This window comes from Anarhichas minor, unplaced genomic scaffold, assembly GCF_050575085.1.
Source record: "Anarhichas minor isolate MPS153535 unplaced genomic scaffold, ASM5057508v1 ptg000044l, whole genome shotgun sequence".
Taxonomy (NCBI): Eukaryota; Metazoa; Chordata; class Actinopteri; order Perciformes; family Anarhichadidae; genus Anarhichas; species Anarhichas minor.
Genome location: NW_027466490.1, coordinates 755,001 through 778,115, shown reverse-complemented (window position 1 = coordinate 778,115; position 23,115 = coordinate 755,001). Strand labels below are relative to the sequence as shown.

Sequence of the window (23,115 nt, the reverse complement as noted above, 5' to 3'; positions counted from 1 at the left end):
TCTCAGGTATTCTGTCTGTCTCAGGTATTCTGTCTGTCTCTCTCTCAGGTATTCTGTCTGTCTCAGGTATTCTGTCTCTCTCTCAGGTATTCTGTCTGTCGCTCAGGTATTCTGTCTGTCTCTCAGGTATTCTGTCTGTCTCTCAGGTATTCTGTCTCTCTCAGGTATTCTGTCTGTCTCTCAGGTATTCTGTCTCTCTCTCAGGTATTCTGTCTATCTCTCAGGTATTCTGTCTATCTCTCAGGTATTCTGTCTGTCTGTCTCTCAGGTATTCTGTCTGTCTGTCTCTCAGGTATTCTGTCTGTCTGTCTCTCAGGTATTCTGTCTGTCTCAGGTATTCTGTCTGTCTCTCTCTCAGGTATTCTGTCTGTCTCTCTCTCGGGTATTCTGTCTCTCTGTGGTTCACTTCTCTCTTGATTTATTACCTCAGTAAACATGAGTTTATGGTCTCAATCTCTAGTTTCAAGTCTTCTTCAATACAGCATGATGTTCATTTAGTACATTATGGTCCATTTAGAGTCAAACAGACCATAAAGCAGGGGATGCTTTAGGGTGGGGCTACATGGTGATTGACAGGTCTCTAATAGACCATAAAGCAGGGTATGCTTTAGGGCGGGGCTACACGGTGATTGACAGGTCTCTAATAGACATTAAGCAGGGGATGATGGTGTCGGCCAAAAACCAAGATCAGTGTATGTCATATCGTATCATTTCATGTGATTCTAACTACGTTGATCTTTCATCATTACGTTTTAATCTCCTTTAAAGATGAACGATGTATCTTTACCTCTGATACCTGTAGAGGAAGAGTAAACCATCAGAGAAGCTTTGTCTCTTATATAACCCATGAAGAAGAAAGTCTTTATGAAAACATTCCCCTGAGTTCACATCAACAGTCTAATAACTATCAGTTAAATGTTCAAACATGAGTAGAGCATCCCATCATTATTCATTCATAGTGTTGGTGACACATCCATCCCATAATAGTTATTGAATACACGCGTTGCATACGAGCGGTGAATACGCGCGGTGAATACGCGCGGTGAATACGCGCGTTGCATACGCGCGGTGCATACACATGGTAAATACACACTTAGCATAAAAACCATGTATGTTGGTAGCTAACAAGCTAACGAGATAACAGTTTAAAAACAAACTGGAAGAGAAATAAAATACCACAAAGTTTAATTAATGAATAAGAATAATTACAAAGTTGTTTTGTTAAATAGAAAGATAATCATGCTGGTTAAAGATGAAATATAAAATATATAATCTAAATAAATATACTTGTTCATGTTATTAGCTTTTATTTTTATTTTTATTCATTAATACATTTTCTATCATTGTTAAATATTAAATATATTTATTTAAACTAAAGGATGTTTATTTAACAATAATTGTTTAATTGTTAAAAAGGACATTTTTTAACAGTTTTAAAGACCAAACAAATAATCAAAAGATTACTTATGAATGAAATCTTATTTTATCGTTTGTTATCTTCTTCATTGTGTAAACATTATTATATATTATGGTATGTTTCTGTATATTAGTTTATATTTATGTAAATTAATTATATAAATGAATAAATTCATTTTTATTACTTTTATTTTAATGGTGTTTGTTTGATGATGTTTAATTTAAAAAATAAATAATTGATGAATAGAGACGATCATAATTTATTTTAAGATGATGTGAGAGACAATAAATAATAATAAATATAATAATATTAAATGTCGTCATGGAGCTCCGTTGTGTTTTCATGTCGTCTGTTTCTCTGTAAACCGGAGTGACGTCGCTCTGCATCACTGAGGAGGAAATATAGGACAACAGGGGGAGGAGGGTCTGCAGTTAACAGATGATAAAGAGAAGCTGCAGCAGACTGAGCTGCACCGTCTTCATCTCAACGTCAGGTATTTATTCACTCTGTTTGTTTCTGTGTGTTTGTGTTTGAACGTCTGCAGCAGAGATTTAATATGTGAAGACGAACACAGACGAAGGTCATTCAGAGCTGTAGGGGAACCAGAGACCTCATCCAGAGACCTCATCAGCAGCTCGTCACGTCTTAAAGGAACAGTACAACATTCTGAATGTCATGGGGGGGTTTCAGGTGCTCAGGAAACAAACAAACATGGACGCCTCTCATCAGCCAAAGTGCTTCATCAGAGACACTTCAACCCAAATGTAACGGCTCTATGCACAATAGATGACAACACTAGATCTATACTGAACCTGCAAACAGACGGCTATCTTTATTTACATGTGACATGACTGCAGCATGAATCCAGATGTGGTTAGCTTAGCTTAGCATAAAGACTGGAAGTAGGGGGAACAGCTAGCCTGGCTCTGTCCCTGATGTTACATGATGCTTCTTCAGTGCAATGTGTTTGCTTTGATAGAAGTATCTCAGTGAAAAGGAGAAAATAGGACGAGAGCTTTAGTAACTTCTTCCATGTTGTCTTCGCTCTCAACAAACTCCACCAGCATCACAAACACAAGCAGCCAATCACAGCTCTTGTTGTCTCCACGAGGTTTCTCTGTTTCCTGACAGCGATGACGTCTCGCTACATTCAGAGGGAACATGTAATCTACGATGTACCTTACGACGTAAACTACGACGTGAACTACGACATAAACTACGACATAAACTACTACGTCAACTACTACGTCAACTACAAAGTACCCTACAGTGTAAACTACAACGTACCCTACAACGTAAACTACAAAGTGCCGTACAACGTAAACTACAAAGTGCCCTACAACGTAAACTACAAAGTACCCTACAGCGTAAACTACAAAGTGCCCTACAACGTAAACTACAAAGTACCCTACAACGTAAACTACAACGTAAACTACAAAGTACCCTACAGCGTAAACTACAAAGTACCCTACAACGTAAACTACAAAGTACCCTACAACGTAAACTAAAAAGTACCCTACAACATAAACTACAAAGTACCCTACAAAGTAAACTACAACGTAAACATACAAAGCTTCAACAAGCCTGTGGACATTAAAACTGAAGTCTACGACTCCCATGGTGCATTTCACCTACACACATCCAATCACAGAGCTTCACATTAACTGTGGAGCGAACTGATGAAACTGGCTGATTCTGGCTTCGTCTGCATGGCAACTGAAGCTGAGGCTCATGGGTATTGTAGTATTTAGAGACAGAGATAACAAACTGATTATCCAAGTGGTGATGAGAACCGTTCCGTATCCACCTGATCCAGGATCAGTGCGGCAGTGGTGTCGCAGTTCTCTCTCTGACTGCTCCTCCCTCCTTCCCTCCTCCCCTCCTCCCCTCCTCCCTCCTCTGTTTCCCTCCTCCCTTCCTCCTCTGCTTCCCTCCTCCCCTCCTCCTCCTTCTCTGCTTCCCTCCAGCCCTCATCGTCTCTGAGCTCCAGGAGGATGGAGGGGCTGCAGCGGCTCAGCCTACCCGGAGCGTGAGGAGCCTTCCTGGGCTTCAGTCTGCCTCCTCACCCCCCCCTCTGTGTGGAGCTCTGATCCTCCATCTGTCTGTCTGTCTGCAGCGTCTGTCTGTCCTCCGTCAGCTGAAAACATGGACGGACTCCGGCTGCCGCCCGTCATCGAGGAGGTCCTCGATCCATCCGGTCAGTGTTTGTTTACATGCGTCATAACGAGGGTTTGATGATGTCATTAGAGTTTAAGAGTTAATTATACGATTAGAGTAGTAAGTGAAATATGATCTGCTGCTTCAGTCTGTTTGAACTAATAATGGAGAGTTTATCTCAACTATAACGTCTCAGATTCATCATTAATAATTCAGTCAGTGCAACAACATCAGAATCCCTGATTCATCCTCAACACTTTTCACAATAAAAGCCTTTTAGGGAGCAGTAGGTATATCTGCTCAGCTCTTCAGTTGACCTGAAAGATAAAAGGAAATAAAATACTTATGGTAGAAATATATGATATAAAATAAATATAGTTTGTAAAGTTGATAATTCAGTTTCAGTAATAACGTTTTCATTCTGAAGACTCATTTAAAGTTTTAGACTTTTGTAAAATATAACAATTCCTAAGTTATGACATCGACCTGTTTGGAGGATGAGGATGATGAAGATGATGATGATGATGATGAAGATGATGAAGCTTCTCTCTCTGTTTGATGAAGACGAGCTGTGTGAGATGAAGGTGCAGAAGAAACCCGTCATGTTGGCAGAAACTCTGACGGCCAAAGAGAGGGAGTCCCTGGAGGAGAAGGAGGAGACGCAGGAGGAAGGAGGAGAAGAGAGGGATGAAGAGGAGGAGCTGGAGGAGCTGAGAGCTCAGGTGTTCCAGCTGCTGATGGAGCTGGAGGAGACCAGAGAGGTTTCTCAGAGACATGAGGAGGGATTCCTGGAGCTGCAGGGTGAGGAACTCAGAGATTACACCATCACACTGCTCCTCCTCTTCCTCCTCCTCCTCATCTGTTTCCTCCTCTCTCTCCTCAGGTCTGTTGGAGGACGAGCGACTGGCGAGCGCTCACCAGGCCGAGAGCTTCACCAGACAGATCCAGAGACTACAAGGTTCAAGTTGACATCATCAGAACGTCTTCACTTCTTCTCTTGACTTCATTCAAACCAACAGAAACCTGAGAAACCACACATCTTTCACATAATTTTAACTCCTCTCTTCCTCCTCCTCCTCTTTCTCCTCCTCCTCCTCCTCCTCCTCCTCCAGCTCAGCTCCGGTCGGTCCAGGAGGAGATGGACAGCCTGGAGGAGGAGAAGGAGAACGTGCTGGAGGAGGTGCACGAGGAGCTCCGCTCTGCTCAGGAGGAGGTGCTGATGCTGCAGCAGGGGGCCGAGGAGGCGGCGGCGGAGAGAGAGAACGACATCGCCTCCCTGCAGGAGGAGCTGTGTCGCCTGAAGGTGGAGCTACAACGACTCCACGCCACGACGCAGGAGTATGAGCTGGAGATCACAACGCTGAGAGCTGAGATCAGCATGAAGAGCCACGACACAGGTGAGTCAGAGACACACAGGTGAGTCAGAGACACACAGGTGAGTCAGAGACACACAGGTGAGTCAGAGACACACAGGTGAGTCAGAGAGACACAGGTGAGTCAGAGACACACAGGTGAGTCAGAGAGACACAGGTGAGTCAAGTGATCATCTGATATAAATGTGTGTGTTCAGGCGACAGGACTCAGCTGAAGGACGAGTTCTTCTCTCTGACTGATGAACGTCAGTTTCTAAACGACGACAACAAAGTTCTGAACAACAAAGTGGAGCAACTTCAGCAGCAACGAGACACGTGAGTGGTCGAACCAGCTGTCAATCAACCTGCTGCTCTGACATCATTACATCACTGTGTGTGTGTGTGTTGTTTTGTCACCATCGCCTTCATAAAACATTCCTTTAAATCTAAATATGTTAAATGAGTGAACACAAACATCCACACATTCCTCTGACCCCCGACCTCTGGACAGGTGTGACGATGCGTACCTGGCCGTCACTAACACTGAGCCGGATCAGGTGAAGGCGGACTCTTACATCAGCCTGTCTCAGTCCGGTCCCCAACACCAGGACCCGGAGGACCCGGAGGACCCGGAGGATCTGGACTCCTCCACGGTCCTGAAGGTCCAACTGAGACGAGCAGAAGAGACGTCTCTCAAAGTCCAGACGGAGGTGAGTTATCACCAGACTCCATTCAACAAATGAGGGTTTTAATCTGAAGCTGTAAATTACATCAAATATCATCAGTGTATACATGTATATATATTAGTGCTGGGCAACGATTAAAATATTTAATCGCGATTAATCGCATTGTTATGCGCAAAGTTCAATAATTAATTCAAAAGTAGTGTATTGCGCACTTTTATTTTAAAGTACTGCTATATGAACAACAGGTCAATAACATTTGGTTTGCAAACACTTTAAACAAATAAGGTTATTTTTAACAGCAGTATTCCCTTTACACAGTAGCAGTTATACAGTTATAATGATTCTGATCATAGATATTCAGCCGGTGTTCATAACTTTATCTTCACGTGTGTAAGAGATGCAATTTGAAATATACACCTTGAAAACTGCAAACATATCTACTTCTTTTTTTTATGTTTGTTAAATTCTCAGTAGTGATACTAAATTATGCTTATTATACATATTACAAACAAAACACTTTAAAAACTCGACAATATGTATTTTAATATTGTCACTGTGGTAAATTGTTTGATTGCATGATTTACTTTTATTGTGAAGAGCATGAAAACGGAAGTGCTTTTACTTTGAAGAGACAGGAAGTAGAATGGTACGTGTTCTTGACACTAACAATGTTGATGAAACGAAGAAAACCACATGTCGGGTGCAAGAGCACGTTGTGTTCACTGTAACACTGTAATACTGCAGTTCAGACAGAAAAGTGTTCCGTTCAAATAATATAATAATAATAATAATCGCTTAATAATAAAAATAAACAAAACTGCGTTGATGCGCGATAATATAATTGTCGGCGTTAATTAATTAATGCGTCAACGCGATAATAACGCGTTAACTTGCCCAGCACTAATATATATATATTGTCAAAAAAGAAGGTTGAGATCCCAGGAAAGCTGCCTTAAATGAAGGAATACAGTTCGATATGGAAGTAGGCTAAAGGGACACAAAGCATATAATTAGTAAAGGATGAAATCTAATAATCATTTTAACGCAAGTGTGTAAAATATAAGAATTATGAAATGATTTAACAAAGGTAAAAACTGATAATAATAGTGTATGTGTATCTGCGTAAAGTGAAGTCTCTGTGTGTGTGGAAAGAGCTGATGTAAGCAGGGTGGGGGCCTTAAAGGCTGAGATCATAACAGATGTCGGCCGAGTGCACGTTACCAGAGGAAGCAGGGTAGACGTCAGGAGTAACGGTAGTTAGCAGAGCCAGGCGAGTTTCCTCGACAGAACACCAGCTCGACAATCTTTTAATAGAGAGCTGAGTCAGTAGGTAGCCCCGTATCGGGCCAGAGAACCCCCGGATCTAACAATATATATGTGGATCAAATGTATTTTCTGGTAATTTAACTGAGAAAAATAATCTTGTTAGTGCCCTCTGGAGGACAAACCGTGAAACTACAACACTGTTTCTAAATGGCTGCAAACACGTCTCTTATTTATCTATCTGCAATGAACTACTACTAGTATACTACTACTGGCTGTATACTAGTACATATAGTATACTAGTATACTATATTGTGTGGATTTTCTCCAAAGACATACAGGGTAGGTTCATTGTCAGCTGGGGTCACAAACGGTCAGAGATGGTTCCAGGCGATGGAGGATTTTAATCTCCTTTACCTGCCTGTCTTCCCGTCTGTCTTCCCGTCTGTCTTCCTGTCAGTGCGACGGTTTGAAGGGCGACCTCGTCGACCTGCAGCAGCTGTACAACAGCAGCCAGCGGGAGCGAGTGTCGCTGGAACAGGAGCTGCAGCACTGCAAGGCCGAGCTGCAGAAAATGGTGGGCAGGAAGTCACAGGTGAGTCGTTTACTTGACTTTATACAAACCATCTTTTCTGATGCCTCGAAATGTGTTTCATCCTCTAAAACGTTCTTGGTGAAGTCGTTTCTTAAGAGCGCCGGGTATCAGGTACAAATACTGTTTGGTTTTAAACTTTTAAAGACAAGAAATGTGAATATGGTGCAACATTTCTTGAATGGTTAAGATACATACACAGTAAATAAATGAGCACATCAACACTTGAAGAGAGATCTATAAAATACACAATACACAGAATGTATTAGAATACACAATACCATACCAATACCATAGTATAACATATATACATGTGTAGAATGTTTAAAAAACTCAAGGTAAGTACGACGCAGTATCTCATTGGACACCCTGAGACCTGTTTGACGTTATTAGTTTGTTCACTTGGTCGATAACAGCTGAAACTCATCAGTCATTCTGCTACAGCTCTGCTGGTGTTGCTGGTTTTTCTGTGAGCTTCTTCTTGACATCTGTCGCTGCTGGGCAGTTTGTTTTCGTCATCTGTCTGTTTCTACTTCCGCTCAACTCGCTGCTTCCTCCGTACAGCCCTCAGGATCTCAGAGGTTTACTCACTTGTCAACTGATCAGAAAACAGTGAAGCGCATTGAGAGTGGAGGTCCGTCTGATTGGCTGATAACACATCATGTGTGGAACATCTCATTACAGACAGTTCAATCCAAACAGAGACATTTGGATTCTGTTTGCCTGACCTCACTTCCAGAGGTGTGGACCAGTTTCCCAAATCTGACAAAATCTAGTCTGAAACTTGACCTGCGTCAATCCATAGGGGGGCGCCAACCATCCGTAGGGGGCCATCCATCCATAGGGGTGCCAACCATCCATAGGGGGGCCGACTATCCATAGGGGAGCGCCAACCATCCGTAGGGGGGCCATAGGGGGGCGCCAACCATCCATAGGGGGGCCGACTATCCATAGGGGAGCGCAAACCATCCGTAGGGGGACCATAGGGGGGCGGCAACCATCCGTAGGGGCGGCAACCATCCATAGGAGGGAGGCAACCATCCGTAGGGGGGCGCCAACCATCCATAGGGGCATCAACCATCCATAGGGGGGCATCAACCATCCATAGGGGGGACAACCATCCATAAGGGGGCGCCAACCATCCGTAGGGGGGCGCCAACCATCCGTAGGGGGGGCTATCCATCCATAGGGGGGCCAACCATCCATAGGGGGGCCGACTATCCATAGGGGAGCGCAAACCATCCGTAGGGGGACCATAGGGGGGCGGCAACCATCCGTAGGGGCGGCAACCATCCATAGGAGGGAGGCAACTATCCGTAGGGGGGCGCCAACCATCCATAGGGGCATCAACCATCCATAGGGGGGCATCAACCATCCATAGGGGGGACAACCATCCATAAGGGGGCGCCAACCATCCGTAGGGGGGCGCCAACCATCCGTAGGGGGGGCTATCCATCCATAGGGGGGCCAACCATCCATAGGGGGGCCGACTATCCATAGGGGCACCAACCATCCATAGGGGGCCGACTATCCATCGGGGGGCCATCCATTCATAGGGGGGGCATCCATCCATAGGGGGGCCATCCATCCGTAGGGGTGCCAAGCATCCATATGGGCCCATTCATCCATAGGGGGGCGCCAACCATCCATAGGGGGTCGCCATTCATCCATAAGGGTGCTAACCATCCATAGGGGGGCATTCATCCATTAGGGTGCCAATCATCCATAGGGCTGCCAAACATCCATAGGGGTGCCATCCATCCATAGGGGCACCAATCATTTGATTTTCTTGTCTTGGGACTTGCCTTTCTAGGATTTGACAGGACACTCTCCTGTCTTAATGTGGAACCGGACTAAGAACTTTGCACAGGAATTTAATGTCAAGTTTTGAGACTAAACTTTGAATTTTCCTGTCTTAACATGTGAGTCTTGACTTGGGAATTGTAAACAGTGACTTGGTCCCGCCTCTGCTCCTCGCCATTCTATCATTCACTTACATTCTTGTCCTCCATAGTTTACCTTCTACTCACACTGCAGTGCTGCTGATCGAGTCAATTGCAAGGCAGCACTTCAAAGTGTCAACAAAGATCTTTAAATGACACGATGTAGATGTTTTGAACTACTCTGGTGGTGATAAACTGCTACCAGAGCTCTCCATCTTGTCTTTAACCGTCTTTGATGTCTTTCTCTAATTGCCTGCTCTTTCTGGTTCCGTCTTTCCTTCATTGTCATGTTTTTATCTGTTTGCCTTCACTTCTTTCTCTCTCGAACTTGCACAATGAACTTGATCAAATTCTCTGTTAATTTGATGGTTTTGATGCTTGCCTGCCTATCAATATTTCTCTTTATTTGTATCTATTATTTTATCGGTCTTTTCTTGTTTTTCTTTGCTCCACGCTCGCCTTTCTTCCCGACACGTTCTGACTTTATTATTCTGATTATTTTATTGTTTTATTTTCTCTTACCACACCCCTCTCTCCATGCCTCCCTACACTCCTACCTTTTGTCTTTTTCCCAGAACTGCACTGGTCCTTCTGAGCCCCCTGTCCTCTCCATCCCCTTCATAGGAATGATTGTTATAGTGGCCTTGATTTGGTGCTGGTGGGAGGAGCTGGCGTCCTAGAGAGGACCAGGTATGGCCACGCCCTTCTTTCTCTACCAGACACTCTGCTTCTTTTAGCAACTGAGAGTGGCTGAATCAGGGGGTCACATCCAGGCTAACGGTCACCGCAGATCAACGCTAGCATTTCAATTAGAGGGCTCCGTATGCTTCAAACAAAGTAGATGTGCTCCAACCAAGTCTGAAATCAAAGTGGCTAAACGGCACAAACAGGGTCCACAGAACTACATGAACACAGAGGCTTTGAGCTGTGCAAGATCTTTTTCACATGTTATTGCATTCCTGAGCGTGTCTGAAAAATCTCAAGGCAGCATCAGTGCAAACTGCTGTCTCAGCATTGCAGCTAGGGGGCGCTAAGCATGAAACAACAAGATGAAGCTGACACCTACTGAATGTGTGTGAACGTGGCCCAGAGGGCTTCACAGCCTGTATGACATCCTCTCCTGAAGAATGAAGATGTTCTATTGAAGCTCACTGATCCCAGACAAAATAAAAGTCTCTATCAAAGTGTCTCAAATTAAGTCAAACTCAATCCAGTGTCATGTATTTATTGAATCAACATCTTTCATTCAAAGGCATGATTTCAACACTTTTTAGTTTCTTCATCATCTTCATCACTTTAACTATAGTTAATAATTCAAGCTCAGTTAGTTCTGATTCACTATTATTATATGTCTTTGTTTTTTTACATTTACTAATTGACAACATATGATAATGTTTAGTTAAGTTCTTCTGAATTTTTCATAATTATTTTTAGGAATTTTAAAATAATCACGCGTCAAGATTTCATCTTCATGAAAGTTGTGGAAAAATGTGAAAGTGTTGATTTGATCCACATTTCTGTCTCTAATCGTTATTGCTGATCCCGTTTGGGAGTGCAGGAGTCGTGTCATCATCTCACCGTACTTCCTGTCTTCCTCAGCGCGGCGACGCCGAAGGCTGGAACCTGGCGGTGGCAGCGGTTGCCGTGGCAGCCATTGTAGTTCTGGTCGTCCCCAGCTTCACCAGGGCCTGAGGACTACACAGGAAGTGACCTCACTGGGAACTCTGGGATTGTGGGAGCGCCGCCCTCATACATGTTGCACGTCCTGATGTCCTTTTCACCTGAAGGCCACAGATGTCAGTGAGTTGTGGAGGGAGAAGCAATATGAATTCAGAAAGTCTTCCATAAAGACTCAGCCGGTGGATTTATTGATCAAACATCCACCGTCATGAACCAAGAGCCCGACTGGAAGTTGTCATTTTGCATTATTTTAAATGTTAGAAGAAGAACCAGAAGTGGATCAGATGGTGGTTCTGTTTGACCGATCCGCTCATATTCATGATTTCATTCTTTATTCTATTAAATAATCATTGAGTTTTATTAGTTGATGTGTTTTGCAAGTCAAATTTGAACGTTCAGAGTTAAGAGCAACTTAATTTGTCAAATAAATGTCGTGAATGTAGCAGATAGAATAATATTTCCCTCAGAAATGTGTTGGAGTATCAAGTAGTATAGAATAGAAAAGTAAGGTACAAGTACCTCCAGATTGTACTTCCGTCCCGTACGTTTGTAAATGTACTCATTAGTTTACAGTAGATGTGGTTCAGTGTTTGTTTCACTCTACAGGAGTCGTTGGATTTAATGTTGATGTCAGTGAAGAAGAAGAAGTGATCAGCACCAGCAGCTGCTGCAGCCTCTGTACGTACCAATGAAAGCAGACTTCCTGCTCATGAGTCATGACGGCAGCTGTTTGACAATCACACATTACTTTACTGGCGGGAGTCCTTTAGAGCTGCACTTCCAATCACTTTTATTTATATTATTTAACAAATAATTGATTAATCATTTGGTCCAAAAACCCAAAAGGTGCATTTATAAAGATGTTGTACAGATAAAAGGAGCAAATGTTTTGTATTTCAAGTATCAGTCAAATAATTGATTATTTTCTGTTGCTTGACGAATAGTTTCAGCTCTAAGATTCTTTGCTTATGTTTCCGTACTGGAGTAATATAATATTTTGCACTGGCTGAGATATCGGTAGCAGATGAAAAGAGATTGTTTAATGTTTTAACACATTGACTCTGCTTCAGTCCTACTTCCTGCTGTATGTTATTCACTGTGTTTGACAAAAATGGACCAATCAATGTGGATTATTTAACAGATGTATTTTGTAGCATGAGAAAAACAGCAATTTAAGGAAATATTCCGCTTTATTTGACCTACTTATCCCTTTACAAATCAATTTTAAATGCCTGTATTTGTATGTTTACAGTGTCAAACAGGTAGTATGTTCATCTACAGCTGTAACGTATTTAAATCTTAAGGAGATGAATCATTCTGATGACACATTATGTGACGACTGATTCCACTCTGCCAGTTTTAAGATCAGATTGTTCCAGAGTTGCTTTTAATTTTAGAGAGATATTTTTGCACAGCAGTTGATTTATGATTTTGGATACAGATGGAGGATTATACATAATAGTGAATAGAAGAGGACCGAGGATAGAGGCTTGCAGATAACATTTACAAACCTTAAAATGAGACAATCTGAGCTAAAACGTTGCTGCACAAGTTGTCCTAGAGAAGGTAGCAAGACTGGATGTTGACCTTAATTAATTCATTATTGATTAATAAGGTGGCTTCTTCTTCAAGTATACAAGAAGACAGTGAAGTGACTGATTATTTATGTATTATTTTTGTAGATAGTAAATAGAAGAGGACCAAGAATACTGCCCTGTGGGACACCTTTATTTTTGCTTTCTTCGCTTGGAACCATAAAATAACTGCTGCTTGAATTCTAACTGAAATATGGACCTAAAGATAATAAATAGACCATAAATAGCCCAAATAAATGTAGTTCTTACTCTGTAGAAAACACTTCCTGTCTGAATGGGGCTGTGATGCAGCGTTGATCAGATCTCAAACTCCAGAGAAACCAATCTGCCTACGTTTCATTTTGCCCTCTTCTTTTGCACATCGACGTGTTTCAGTTTTTAGATGGATCCTGACTCATAGTTCTTGTTTACATTTAAGTGGTGACCAAATAATCATAGAAAATATAATCAGACGTTGGAATGACTGTGAAAACAAACTGTCTTGATTTGTGATGATGCATGTGACCAAATATTAACAGCTTCATAATAAAAGACATTCCCATTTAAACACAAGCACCAGTGATATGACACTGATGACAATTTAAATATATAACAAAATAATGGCCGAAATATGTGAAACATTGTGCTGAATTAGAAAAGACTGAACAATGATGAACAGTGACAGACGAAGTGGCATTATGACAAAGCAGGTCTTTAATAATTTGTAAAAATTTAAAACACAATTTAAATAATGTATTAAGCATTTGAGGAACAATTGTTATTTAGACTTTTGCTTTTAAAAACATCAAATCTTCCTGAAGCTGCATGCTAACGGCACTTTGTACTTATGTGGCTTTCTATTTTATTACTACTCACTAATAGTTTGTACTGTACATAGAATAGTTCAGTTTGATTCTTAGTCACTTTAAAGAAATCATTTTTTCATACAGCTGTTCAGAATGTAGTTCAGAGGTTTTGTTAAATGTTTGCCAAATAGTAGCAGTAGAAATAGATACTGGGGATGGACTGATTATTGGTTATTAGTCAGCTCATACTTGACTTCAAGTGAAACTGGGCACACTTTTTTATATTTCTTTTGATAATGACGGTTCCTGAAATACATATTTATCTAAATTAATATTATCTTCTTTGTTATTTTTAAGAGTCCATATTGTAATTCTGAAATAAAAAAACAGCCCAAACACCAAATCCAAGACAAAAGTAAACACTTTCTCTTGTTAAAGGATTTCTGTTAAATGCTAATTTCCGACAGCAAGATTTTATTTGCTACCAAGAAGCAACAGAACCACAATGATTTAGCTTCCTTCTCGGCTTCTTCCGAATATCTTTTAAATTAATTTGGACTTGGTGTAGAAATATCCATCCATCCATCCATCTTCCTCCTCTTATCCGGGGTCGGGTCACGGTGGCAGCAGGCCAAGCAGGCTGACCCAGACTTCCCTCTCCCCGGCAACATGTTCCAGCTCATTCTGGGGGATCCTGAGGCGTTCCCAGGCCAGCTGGGAGATATAATCCCTCCAGCGTGTTCTGGGTCTTCCCCGGGGTCTCCTCCCAGTTGGACGTGCCTGGAAAACCTCCAGTGGGAGGCGTCTAGGAGGCATCCTGATTAGATGCCCAAACCACCTCAGCTGACTCCTTTCTACATGAAGGAGTAGCGGCTCCAAGCTCCCTCCTAATGACCGAGCTCCTTACCCTATCTCTAAGGCTGAGCACGGCCACCCTACGGAGGAAACTCATTTCGGCCGCTTGTAGCCGCGACCTTGTCCTTTCGGTCACGACCCAGAGTTTGTGACTATAGGTGAGGGTAGGAACGTAGACCGACCAGTAAATTGAGAGATTTGCCTTCCGGCTCAGCTCCCTCTTCACCAAGACGGTCCGGTGCAGCGCCTGCTTTACTGCTGCAGCCGCACCGATCCGCCTGTCGATCTCCCGCTCCATCTTACCCTCACTCGTGAACAAGACCCCGAGATACTTGAACTCCTTCGCTTGCGGTAGGCACTCCGTCCCCACCTGGAGGGAGCACTCCACCGGTTTCCGGAAGAGAACCATGGCCTCAGATTTGGAGATGCTAACTCTCATCCCCGCCGCTTCACACTCGGCTGCAAACCGCCTCAGTGAAGGCTGGAGGTCATGATCCGAGGAGGGCAACAAGACCACATCATCTGCAAACAGCAGAGAGGCGATCCCGAGACCCCCGAACCTGACGTTCTTCACCTCCCGGCTGCGCCTAGATATCCTGTCCATGAAAGTCACGAACAGGACGGTGACAAAGGGCAGCCCTGGCGGAGGCCAACACCCACCGGGAACGTGTCTGACTTATTACCGAGAATGCGGACACAGCTCCTACTGCAGTCGTACAGAGACCGGATCGCCCGTTGTAATGGGTCCGGCACCCCATACTCCCGCAGCACCCCCCACAAGAACCCCCGAGGGACCCGGTCGAAAGCCTTCTCCAAGTCCACAAAGCACATGTAGACTGGTTGGGCAAACTCCCAGAACCCCTCCAGTAGTCTTGCGAGGGTAAAGAGCTGGTCCACTGTTCCACGGCCGTGACAGAATCCGCATTGCTCCTCTTGAACCTGAGGTTCGACAAACGTAGTGTGATACCCCGGTAATTCGATCACACTCCGGAACCACCACCCCGGTCTGCCAGTCCATGGGCACTGATCCCGACTCCCATGCGACATTGAAGAGGCGTGTCAGCCAAGACAGCCCAACCGTGTCCAGCGCCTTCAGCAACTCAGGGCGGATCTCATCCACCCCCGGCGCCTTGCCACCAAGGAGCTTTTTAACTACCTTAGCGGCCTCCGCCAGGGATATGGGTGAGACCCCCCCCCCCCCCAGGTATTCAGGCGCTGCTTCCTCTGCAGAGGACATGTTGGTCGGGTTTAGGAGTTCCTCAAAGTGCTCTTTCCACCGCCCGATGATGTCCCCCGTCCGGGTCAGCAGTTCCCTGAACTCCTCCCATGCCCGAGTTTTAGCATCCGCGACCGCCGCAGCTGCAGCCCTTCTGGCCTACCGGTACCACTCAGCTGCTTCAGGAGACCCCTGGGCCAACCAGGCCTTGAAGGTCTCCTTCAGCTTGACGGCTTCCCTCACCTCCGGTGTCCACCACCGGGTTCTCGGGATGCCGCCACGACAGGCATCGATGACCATTCCGGCCAGAGCTCCTAGCGGCCACGTCCACAATAGAGGCTTTGAACATGGTCCATTCGGATTCCATGTCCCCAACCTCCCTCGGGATGTGTGAGAAGTTCTTCCAGAGGTGGGAGTTCACCCTCACTATACGTTTGGGCTTGCCAGGTCTTTCCAACCGGCTCCCCCGCCATCTGATCCAACTCACCACCAGGTGGTGATCAGTTGACAGCTCTGCTCCTCTCTTCACCCGAGTGTCCAAGACATATGGCCGCAGATCAGATGATACGATTACAAAGTCGATCATAGATGTCCGGCCTAAGGTACACTTATGAGCCACCTTATGTTCGAACATGGTGTTCGTTATGGCCAAACCGTGGCTAGCACAGAAGTCCAATAACGAGACACCACTCAGGTTCAGATCGGGCAAGCCGTTCCTCCCAATCACCCCCCGCCAGGTTTGTGCGTCATTGCCCACGTGTGTGTTGAAGTCCCCCAGGAGAACTATGGAGTCGGCAGGCGGCGCCCTTTCCAGGACCCCTCCCACCGACTCCAAGAAGGCCGGATACTCCCCGCAACCCGTAGGCGCATGGAGGCGACCCTCTCGTTCTCCGGGGAGAAGTCCAACACAGCGGCGCTCAGCCGGGGGCTCATGAGTATCCCCACTCCTGCCCGGCGCCTCTCACCTTGGGCAACTCCAGAAAAGGACAAAGTCCAACCCCTCTCCAGGAGCTTGCTTCTAGAGCCAATGCTGTGTGTGGAGGTGAGTCCAACTATATCTAGCTGGTATCGCTCCTGCACCAGCTCCGGCTCTTTCCCCGCGAGCGAGGTGACGTTCCACGTCCCTAGATCTAGTCTATGCTGCCGGCGATCGGCTCTCCCAGGCCTCTGGCCTGACCTGCCGCCCGGTCTGCATTGCACCCGACCCCGATGCTTGTCCCTGCGGGTGGTGGGTCCACAGGGTGGCTGCTCCATGTTGTTTCTTCGGACTGAGCCCGACCGGGCCCCATGGGCGAAGGCCCGGCCACCAGACACTCGCCAACGAGCTCTCCTCCTGGGTCTGGCTCCGGGAGGCTGCCCCGGTTTCCCTGGTCCGGGCGAGGTTGCTGAAGACCGTGGGCTGCTTATCATCAGGATTATTTGAACCGCTCTTAGTCTGGGCTCTCCCCTGAGACCTGTTTGCCTTGGGAGACCCTACCAGGGGCTACTTCCCCGGACAACATAGCTCCCAGGATCACTGAGTCACTCAAACTCCTCCACTACGTTAAGGCGGCGATTCGTGGAGGAGTGTGGGAGAAATATCTCAACAAGCAAATGTTTAACGTTAGTTTAGGACTAAATCAACACAACATTTTCCAATCACACGATCATCTGTGGAGTTCAAGAAGCGGGAACCTAAATCAGTCCGTCCTTAGGGTTTGCTAGCTTAATGGTGTCCTGATAAACGTTAGCTAGCTTAGTAGTGTTCTGACAAACGTACACTAGTTTAGTAATGTTCTGACAACTGTAAACTAGTTCAGTAGTGTTCTGACAAACGTAAACTAGCTTAGTAGTGTTCTGACAACGTAAGCTAGTTTATTGGTGTTCTGACAAACGTAAACTAGTTTATTGGTGTTCTGACAAACGTAAACTAGTTTATTGATGTTCTGACAAACGTAAACTAGTTTATTGGTGTTCTGACAAACGTAAACTAGTTTATTAGTGTTCTGACAAACGTAAGCTAGTTTAGTAGTGTTCTGACAAACGTAAGCTAGCTTATTGGTGTTCTGACAAACGTAAGCTAGTTTAGTAGTGTTCTGACAAACGTAAGCTAGCTTAGTAGTGTTCTGACAAACGTAAGCTAGTTTATTGGTGTTCTGACAAACGTAAACTAGTTTATTGGTGTTCTGATAAACGTAAACTAGTTTATTGGTGTTCTGATAAACGTAAACTAGTTTATTGGTTTTCTGACAAACGTAAACTAGTTTATTGGTGTTCTGATAAACGTAAACTAGTTTATTGGTGTTCTGATGAACGTAAACTAGTTTATTGGTGTTCTGACAAACGTAAACTAGTTTATTGGTGTTCTGATAAACGTAAAGTAGTTTATTGGTTATCTGACAAACGTAAGCTAGTTTATTGGTGTTCTGACAAACGTAAACTAGTTTATTGATGTTCTGACAAACGTAAACTAGTTTATTGGTGTTCTGACAAACGTAAGCTAGTTTATTGGTGTTCTGACAAACGTAAACTAGTTTATTAGTGTTCTGAAAAGCGTTAGCTAGCTTAGTGGTATTCTAAAAAAACGTGCGCAGTAGCCGGCAGTGTTGCATGTTAGATTTAGATTTAGAGAAGTATCAAATTTGCATGAAACTAGACGAGTAGATTCAGACGCTGTAGCAGCTGTAGAGTTAGACAACGCTCACTAGCTGACAGTGGTAGCATGAGCGCTGTATCAAATTCTTCCATAGTTACTGTAGACTGTTGCATTACAAACTTTGTAGTTAAAAGTTAAAAAAGTCAGATTTTTTACAACCTTTTGGTCACATGTTTCAGTTTCCTCCCAGTATCCAGTACAGAAATAGGACGTGTCTAGCTTAGCTTAGCACAACGACTGGATACAGGGGAAACATGCTAGGCTAGCTCCAACAAAAGAGAAAACAAAACACCTTTGAAAAACTCTGATTTACATGTAATATTTTGTCTTTGTTGGTAACTGGTGTACAGCTAACAAAATGTTATGTAACGTTAGCTTATTAACTTTGGCTAGTTTAGGTCGTGGTTGCTACAAACAGCTTATCCAACTTCAACTGCTAGCTTTGTGGTTAGCCACTGTTATCATAGCCATATAAACAGTTCATGTTTTTTGGTTTGTAGCTACTGTTTGTGTGTTACATCAAAATGTGTTTAACTTAGCTCAGTATTCAAGGAAAACAAATCATATTTAGCCAAGCTTAGCACGAACCAGGTGAGGAAATATAAATGTGAAAAGGAGACATGCATTGGAGCATGTCTACACTACATTGTAATTTAGCATCTCTGCACTCTGAGATTACTCTTGAGATTACTGTTCTGCTTGATTGTGTAACGGCTGCATTTCTGTGTGTTGGCGCTGTGTTCTTCAGGTGTTTCAGGTGTTTGTTTCAGGTGTTTCAGGTGCGCTGTACGAACTCTGCTTTTAGTTAGACGTCTAAACTTTGAGTCCAAATTAACCAGCATGTCGTAATCTGGCTGCTGTTCTGCTTCTGTTTTGATGATGGATTATTCTGTTTCGCTCTGTATTTATGTGTCTGATTCTGTAAAGAATATTTAATTGTATCAGTGATGTTTCTGCACAACATTAATGTTTGAATACGTTTTTATTCAATTGTGCTGATTTTGTCTAAAGGGCCTCCACATTTTGTAAATGACCTGACAAATATAAAGTAGTTTTTCCTTGTCGTTAATGTCCACTAGTTTTATTTGAGATATCTTTTTTTATGTTGTGTTACATTATGTTACATTGTGTTACGTTATGTTACGTTGTATTACGGTATGTTACATTTTGTCACTTCATGTTACATTGTATTACAGTATGTTACGTTATGTTACATTGTGTTATGTTATGTTATGTTGTATTACGTTGAATTACGTTGTGTTACATTATGTTACATTGTATTACGGTATGTACATTATGTCACTTCATGTTACATTGTGTTACGTTATGTTACATTGTGTTACGTTATGTTACGTTGTGTTACATTGTATTACGGTATGTTACATTATGTCACTTCATGTTACGTTGTATTACGGTATGTTACATTTTGTCACTTCATGTTACATTGTATTACGGTATGTTACATTATGTTACATTGTGTTATGTTATGTTACGTTGTATTACGCTGTATTACGTTGTGTTACGTTATGTTACATTGTATTACGGTATGTACATTTTGTCACTTCATGTTACGTTGTATTACGTTATGTTACATTATGTAATTTGATAACTGTGAAAGAGCTAATGTCAGGATCTCAGTACGTAGTTGGTCCTAATCTTATTAATACTGGTGTGATTATTATCAGACCGTGTGTTTGAACCCTCTGAGAGCATCATGAGTCGCTCACAGCTTTAATTTTAGTTTGTTTCTATAATTACACATCGGAGCTGTTTTACTCTCATCATGACAGAAATGTGATCTCAGCCGAGATGAAGATGATGACGATGGAGATATTTTCAGTCTATAACTTGTATAGAAGCATCTGACCATGGCTCCGTCAGAGAGACGTAACGTAGATTATATTTCTGACTTTATATCTTTATAAAGTCTTAATAAACTCCAGTTAGACATCATGACATCACTATGACATCATCAGGAGCACTGATGACAGACTGAACTTTAATTTCCCAAAATGGTGAACTGTTCCTTTAACTGTTCCTTTAATTTTAAATGAGTGCAGCCGATAAAAATGATAATTCATGTTTTTATCATTCAGTTTATAAGAACAGTGAAAAGGTGTTTTTCTGATCTGATTGGCGGCCGTCAGATGACGTCATGTTTTCTCTTTACACCAGTTTACCCCCCCCCCCCCCCCCCCCCCCCTCTCTCTCTCTCCGGTTTGGATCCTCTAAAAATACCCGGAGGTGTCACCGGGGCTGTGGATCCCAGGGCCCTGCTGAGGTGGTGGGAGGTCCAGAGTGTGTGTGTGTGTGTGGGGGGGGGGGGGGGGGGTCCGGAGGCCTGGCCACGCCCCCTGGCCCTGCCGCCACCCAATGAGCCTTGGCCCCCGTATCTCCGTCGGATTAGAGGATGCCCGGCTCTCCTTGTATATGGCCATGGAGGGGGCATTCCTGGGAGTCCGGTAGAGTGACGCCGAGCTTTTTAAACCTCTGGTCCGCTTCTCCTCGAGCCGCAGTCCCGACTCTCTGTAGGCCGCCGTCTGCGCGTCTTGACCCGGACTCAGGAGCGAGTGTGTCCGGAGGAGGAGCGCGTCTCTCCTGATTCTCCTGGTTCCTTCCGTCACTCGTTATTCCTCCCGGAAGATTAACGGACTCTGGATCTGCTCTCGGACCGGAGCGCACGTTTCCACTCAAACTTTGGTGAAGTGTGAAACTCAGCAGGCTGTGCGCTCCTCTTCCTCCTCTTCTTCTTTTCTCTCTTTTCTTTCTTTTCTTCTCTTCCCACCTGGCTCTATAAGAAGGAGAGGTGGCGGCACCATGATGAGTAACAGCGGCTACTTGGAGCCGCAGCTGCCGCCGCAGTTCTACCAGAGCACCGCGGACCTCGGCGAGGAGGAGGAGGAGGAGATGCCGGCCACCGAGAAGGACCTGGCCGAGGACGCTCCGTGGAAGAAGATCCAGCAGAACACCTTCACCAGGTGGTGCAACGAGCACCTGAAGGTCCTCAACAAGCGGATCAACGACCTGCAGAAGGACCTGAGCGACGGGCTGAAGCTCATCGGGCTGCTGGAGGTTCTGAGCCAGAAAAAGATGTTCAGGAAGTATCACTCCAGACCCAACTTCAGGCAGATGAAGCTGGAGAACGTGTCCGTGGCTCTGGAGTTCCTGGAGAGGGAACACATCCGACTGGTCTCCATCGGTGAGTGAGGCGCCACGCGAGCACCTGCTGCGTCTGGACACCTTTTTACGCACGTTTGTTTTTATATTTAACGAGCTGCGCGTGAGAGCTGAGGTCAGGATACAGGGAGGAAGATAAGGAGGAAGGTTTATTATTGTCACGAGTTCACAGGAAGCACAAAGACGTATCCATGTGATCTGTTGAAAACCACGAAAACACCTTCATGACCCACTAATTCTCCATCGATGATCCATTTATAAACCATGAATAAGACATGAATAACCCCTCTTCAGGGTTAATAACTCTCTAAAATCCCGTAGTAAACACTGAGTTCCATTAAAAACCTTAAAATCTACTTCTACCACGTAACACATCCACCTCTAAGGTTTCATTTTATTTCATCCATGAAAAATAGATGGTGATGATGGTGGTGAGGTGAAGATGATGATGGTGATGATGGTCGTGATGATGATAATGGTGGTGATGATAATGGTGATGATGATGGTGATATGGTGGTGATGATGGTGATATGATGATGATGGTGATGGTGATGATGGTAATGGTGGTGATGATGATGATATGGTGATGATGATGATGATATGATGATGATGATGGTGATATGGTCATGATGATGGTGGTGATGATGATGATGGCGATATGGTGATGATGATGGTGATATGGTCATGATGATGGTGGTGATGATGATGATGGTGATATGGTGATGATGATGGTGGTGATATGGTGATGATGATGATGGTGATATGGTCATGATGGTGATATGGTGATGATGATGGTGACAATGATGAGGTGGTGATGATGATGATGGTGATGATGATGAGGTGGTGATGATGATGGTGGTGATGGTGATGATGAGTTGATGATGATGATGGTGGTGATGATGATGATGATGATGATGATGATGATGATGGTGGTGATGATGAGTTGATGATGATGATGGTGATATGATGATGATGATGGTGATATGATGATGGTGGTCATGATGGTGATATGATGATGATGAGGTGATGATGATGATGATGAGGTGATGGTGATATGGTGATATGGTGGTGATGATGGTGATGGTGATGATGTGATGATGATGAGGTGATGGTGATGATGATGACGAGGTGGATCCTTTTAGTGCGACTGAAGGAACCTCTAACTTTACGTTGTCATTCATTTAATATTAAACTACTTTAAAAGTAAGAAGCAGTCAGACTGGTCATCACGGGGCAGGAAGAAGAGAAGATAGGAAACAGGAAGTGTTTTCAAAAGCGTGTTTTCTGATGAGGGAAGTGTTTAAGGAAGCGGAAAGAGTTTTTTAGTAAACAGGAAGTATTTAAGGAAGCATGGAGTGTTTTTTAGGAAAATGGAAAGTGTTTAAGGAAACAGAAAGTGTCTGAGGAAACAGGAAGGTGAAGTGTTTTAGGAAGTGAGTTTGAAACTGAACTGGTTTCCTCTGATCTGGTTTCACCTCCGCACACCTTTGACACATTTATCTTCTTGCTTTGAATCATTTTAATTATTATTTTACTTTTACTTTGTACTCATTCGTTACTTTAGTACTCAAAGTATTTTAGTACTAAAGTAAAGTTCCTCTTTTTATTTTTTCAAACAGACAAAAGTGAAAATCAAATGTCTTCAGGATCATATTTAGTTATTTATTAATAAATGTGCTGAAAGTTTCTCTCAGATAAAGATTTCAGTGAACTTCTGTTCATCGATTGAAATGAAAACCTGGAAACATGAAGAGAGTCTGAG

At 43.8% G+C, this 23,115-nt stretch overlaps 1 protein-coding gene across 7 annotated transcripts in view; it reads left to right on the top strand.

Moving 5' to 3' along the window:
* The first annotated feature begins 20,993 nt into the window (after positions 1–20,993).
* flncb (filamin C, gamma b (actin binding protein 280)) overlaps positions 20,994–23,115 on the top strand; it is a 39,131-nt gene continuing 37,009 nt past the window's right edge. For 5 of the 7 annotated variants that reach the window (XM_076111232.1, XM_076111234.1, XM_076111230.1 and 2 more), the window contains exon 1: positions 20,994–21,375. In XM_076111232.1, the coding sequence (XP_075967347.1) occupies positions 20,994–21,375 (382 nt within the window). The remainder of the gene's footprint in view (positions 21,376–23,115) is intronic. The other 2 variants (XM_076111229.1, XM_076111227.1) reach the window with 1 other exon arrangement.